At 37.0% G+C, this 4,164-nt stretch overlaps 1 protein-coding gene across 1 annotated transcript; it reads right to left on the minus strand.

Moving 5' to 3' along the window:
• Positions 1 to 651: 651 nt before the first annotated feature.
• LOC131039165 (protein NUCLEAR FUSION DEFECTIVE 4) lies at positions 652 to 3,893 on the minus strand. The gene is made up of 3 exons (XM_057971844.2): positions 3,248 to 3,893; positions 1,968 to 2,924; positions 652 to 1,267 (listed from the first exon to the last, which is right to left on the minus strand). Exons 1-3 carry the CDS (start codon positions 3,599 to 3,601, stop codon positions 785 to 787), a joined length of 1,794 nt encoding a protein of 597 aa, XP_057827827.1. The 5' UTR covers positions 3,602 to 3,893; the 3' UTR covers positions 652 to 784.
• Positions 3,894 to 4,164: the final 271 nt, after the last annotated feature.

Genomic DNA, 4,164 nt, shown 5'->3' on the forward strand with positions numbered 1-4,164 from the left:
TCGGGGGATTAAAGTCTTCTCCATGAATATATGGTTGTAAAGCATCGTGCATAATATCAGACAAGAAATGGGACACGTGTCTTTTGATGTGATGCAATGTATGTAACATTGTGAATCATTTTTGACTAGTTAAGTTGATGTATTTGGACTAAAGAGTCCACATTTCCTTTCAATTCTTCCCTCACAAAACGGGCTAAAAATCCTTTGTTTGTGTGTGGACATATATTTCTAAAGCATCGCTATCTTATGAGGTTATCAAAGTCCTACTCCTTCTCTTGTAAATCTCATCTAACCATTTATTATGTGCACACAATAATGATCCTTTTTCACACCTTAACTGTCTTCTTTTGATTATTAATTAAATATTATGCATTGCTTTACTATTATTGCTCTGGATGCTTCAAATATCGTTATTGATTATAGTGGGTGTATGAACAATTATAATTTTTTATTATTAGGGATTTAAAGTATTATTCTAATATTTAAAAAAATAATAATTTAGATTTAGAAAAATTAAAAATAAGAGATATTAATATAATCAATTGTAATAAAAAAGTAAAGAAAAAATGACTTGGATATAATAAAATCAATTGCAATAAAAAGTAAATAAAAATTGACATGGATATTATCAGATCAATTACAATAAAAAAGTAAGGAAAAATTGGTTTGGATATATAAAATCAATTACAGTAAAAAGGTGGCTATCTTTACAACCATATAGATATGTAAAAAGCCATCAAACTCTTCATATACTCCCATTTTCTTTTTATTTCTCAACGTCTAATTACCTTTGAGATATATCAATTTGTGTTGTATCTTTTCTATATAGAGTTTTGTACAATTTCAACGTTCTAAAACATAAAACTATACTGAGTAGAAGTCCAAAAGAACAAACACCTCCCCACATCAAAAATGTCTTGGCATAGCAAGCTTTTCCCAAGCAATTAACTGCTTTATTGTTGGTAACAGTTGAAGATGAAGTGTGATCATACATCATTCCTGCCAAGTCACCAAAGAGAAGAGAGCCAAAAGCAATATTGGAAATGAGAATGTTATGGTTCACACCAAAATGCTCCATGCCAAATAGTTCTGAAGATGTTGGTACTGCTACACTAGTTATGGCCCCTGCAGAGATGCCAATTATAGCAGTGCTACCATACAAAATCCATTGCTTTTCATCAAAGAAAGCCAAGAAAAATAAGGCAGGTACCATGGGCAATGTCCATATTCCTAACCAAGTTGGCCTTGGTAACCCTCGATTAATGCTCTGCAAACAAATTCAAACCAATTAGATTTTTATAGAGAGTAGAGATACATCCCATCTTAAGAAAGAAAGAAAAGGACATTAAGTAAAAGCAATATTCATATATAATTGTTTTAGGATCTAAAATTTAATATATTGTTTTTCAATCCCATTGAATTGGTGAAACGATCGCTTTCAGTATTTAAATTTTGTGTAAGGATAACCAATCAAATTTAAAATTAGTGGTGGAGAGCAATAGTCAGATTGTATGAAACGTGTTCGACATCCCATGATGATCGGGCAGCTCAGAGTTTACAATAAGAAAGTTTCATGTCATGTTTAATGTACGGCTGGGACCTGTAAAGCTTTACTTATGACGGCTTTAAAGGCAAGGTATCCACCTTAAATATAGCACTTTAACTCACCACCTAATACTGTACTGTTTCAGTAGCAGGAAGCTTTTAGAGTTTACAAGGATGGTGAGGACGTTGTGCTTTTCTTTTCCTAATTTATTGAAGGTGGTCACACCCTTAAACACAGCTAACATAAATTCATTCAGACTGGATATCTCTCAGATTGGATATCTCTCAGGATATTTTATATAGATTTTATGAGATACAAGCTAATAGTAATTATAAAATCAGAAACAATAATTACAAAATCAAACCAGAAAACCAGCATAATGATAAAATCTTAATAAAATCTTAAGAAGAGAGATTCAGACCTGAAAATAGTCAGGTAATCCGGATGCAATTCGCCCAAGGAATCCAAAGGATGAGACAAGCGAGACCAATTTTGGGGTTTTGGAGTATCCCAGCGATTGCGTTATCTGGCCCAGATTATTGATGTAAACCAGTCCCACAGTTCCTCCACAGAAATAGACAAAATAATACAACCAGAAATCCAGGCTTCGGAGCAACTGTGTCACGCCATGCTCCTCTCCCACGGGTGGCACTGGTTTTAAAAAGCCGGGTTTTTTAACAATTTCTGTAATCCCTTGTTGATCCATATCATCCACTGGGTTGTGGTTTTGCACAGCTTGAAGGTGGTTTGAATTTTGACGGCGGGAGTCACAGAAATCCTTGTATTCACTACTGAGATCTATTGCGCCGATTTCTTGCATGTATTCTCCCCAGTTCTTTTCGTCCGCAGATGATCTCATCTCTGTGGCGGTTTCGATGTCAGTCACCCGTGTGGAGGCGCTCCTTTCGAGCTTCTTCATGCGCAAGGCGGCTTTGACAGGGACGTACAGAAGGGAGAGGACGAGAAAAACCAGCACAGCCATGTACGCCCCTTCGTGGGCTTTCTCTCCGTGGGGGAGGAACTCATAAACGATGGAATAGAGCGCCGTCACAATTGCAATGAAGGTGAATATATGCATGTCTCTGCTTTCATCTTCGTCTTTAATGGCAGAATTCGGCTGCGGATTCTTGATGAAGAACACGCTGATGGCACAAACAATTACAGGAACGAAGGCATTCAAGAGCAAATAAAAGGAGGGGCTGTTGGGTTTTATGACTTTGGCGAGATTTGTGTAAATGACTGTGCTTAGCCCTGAATAGCTGGTGCTCAGACCAGAAGCAACTCCTCTCTTGCCAGGAAAATTACTTATCGCCACCCTGAAACACACTGTATTCAACCAACAGATGCTGTTGCCCGCCATCATGCACATTATATACATCTGCGTTGTTGTAATAGTGAAAAATTTGTCAATAACAAGATTGTCTAAACTATTTAAACATGTAGGGTTTGAATATAACTTGAGAGCTTCTGGATTTTGTGTATGTTTTTTAACAAACTTTTCAAATCATATTTTTATGATCCATCATCAAGATAGTTCAGAAAATTCTTATGATTGAAATCAAATCTACAAGATTATTGAAAAAGATACACAATCAAATCCAAAAACTTTCAATTTCTAACTATTGAACTTTCTATTTCTAACTATTGAACTTTCTAACTAAGAACTGTGAATTTTTTTTAATAGATTAGTCTGTTACATACCACCCAATAGGGCAGGGGAGCGATTGTTCCACTCACAACCAGCCATTGAAGACCATAGCCCATCATACCCAAGGAAACAGCAATGCCTAGAACGGCCCACGTAGGCAAAACCATGCAAGCCATGCCAGATACCCAGCCGATGAGTTTTCCCAGATCTGACGCCACAGCTAAATTATTGAGCTTGATCTGATCAATATTCATAACTGTCTTTAAAGTTGAGGAATATATTGAGAAATCAAAATTAGAGCCACTTATTGCCATGATCCAGATTGAAGCAACGAAGCTCATCCATTTCTGCGCCACCAAGGAATTGGCCCTGACGCTAGAAATGGCCTTCTGATTTTGGGTTTCCATTTTGTTCAGTTGCAAAAGCCCTACGAAACCCTAGACAGGAATTAATTGATTGATAACCACTAGTATTAGTGGAGGAAACTATAGAGTCTCTCTCTTTGCTTTGCCGACAGGGAATTCACGAATGGGTGTAATGTTCACAACCAGATATCACTCAGGTGGGCTCCACTGCTCATATTCTGCACTGCACAACCACTAAATTTCGAATGTGGAGAAAGACGGATATCTGTGAGGATTTATAAGGTCAGGCCCTAATAGCAGTGAGAAGGGCGAATGAGTTTAACCCATCAATGTTCTCTGGAACGTTGCATGCAACATGGGTTGATGGAGACACAGATGCCATGGGGATGGCCTGATAGAGATTGACATCTACAGTGAGGGCAGGATTCTTAGTATTGTTCATACGTAAGCATGATATAAGCCCACATTGCATTTTTTAATAAAAATCTAATCCCAAGCAAGCTCCAATACAGTAAAATTCTATGACGAATCCATGACTTCATCTTTTGGTCACACTTATTCTAGAATTAATTTGATCTGTTTCTCTACTGGTCTTGGTAAGATGA

The sequence above is a fragment of the Cryptomeria japonica genome, chromosome 1 (genome assembly GCF_030272615.1).
Source record: "Cryptomeria japonica chromosome 1, Sugi_1.0, whole genome shotgun sequence".
NCBI classification, from domain to species: domain Eukaryota; kingdom Viridiplantae; phylum Streptophyta; class Pinopsida; order Cupressales; family Cupressaceae; genus Cryptomeria; species Cryptomeria japonica.

What these genes read in the sequence shown, in the direction of transcription:
- LOC131039165 (XM_057971844.2), bottom strand. Translation starts at nt 3,601, where the DNA reads ATGGAAACCCAAAATCAGAAGGCCATTTCTAGCGTCAGGGCCAATTCC. An exon ending in CTCCCCTGCCCTATTGGGTG is followed by an intron (nt 2,925 to 3,247) that starts GTATGTAACAGA and finishes ACAACAACGCAG; the next exon opens with ATGTATATAATGTGCATGAT. An exon ending in GATTACCTGACTATTTTCAG is followed by an intron (nt 1,268 to 1,967) that starts GTCTGAATCTCT and finishes ATTTGTTTGCAG; the next exon opens with AGCATTAATCGAGGGTTACC.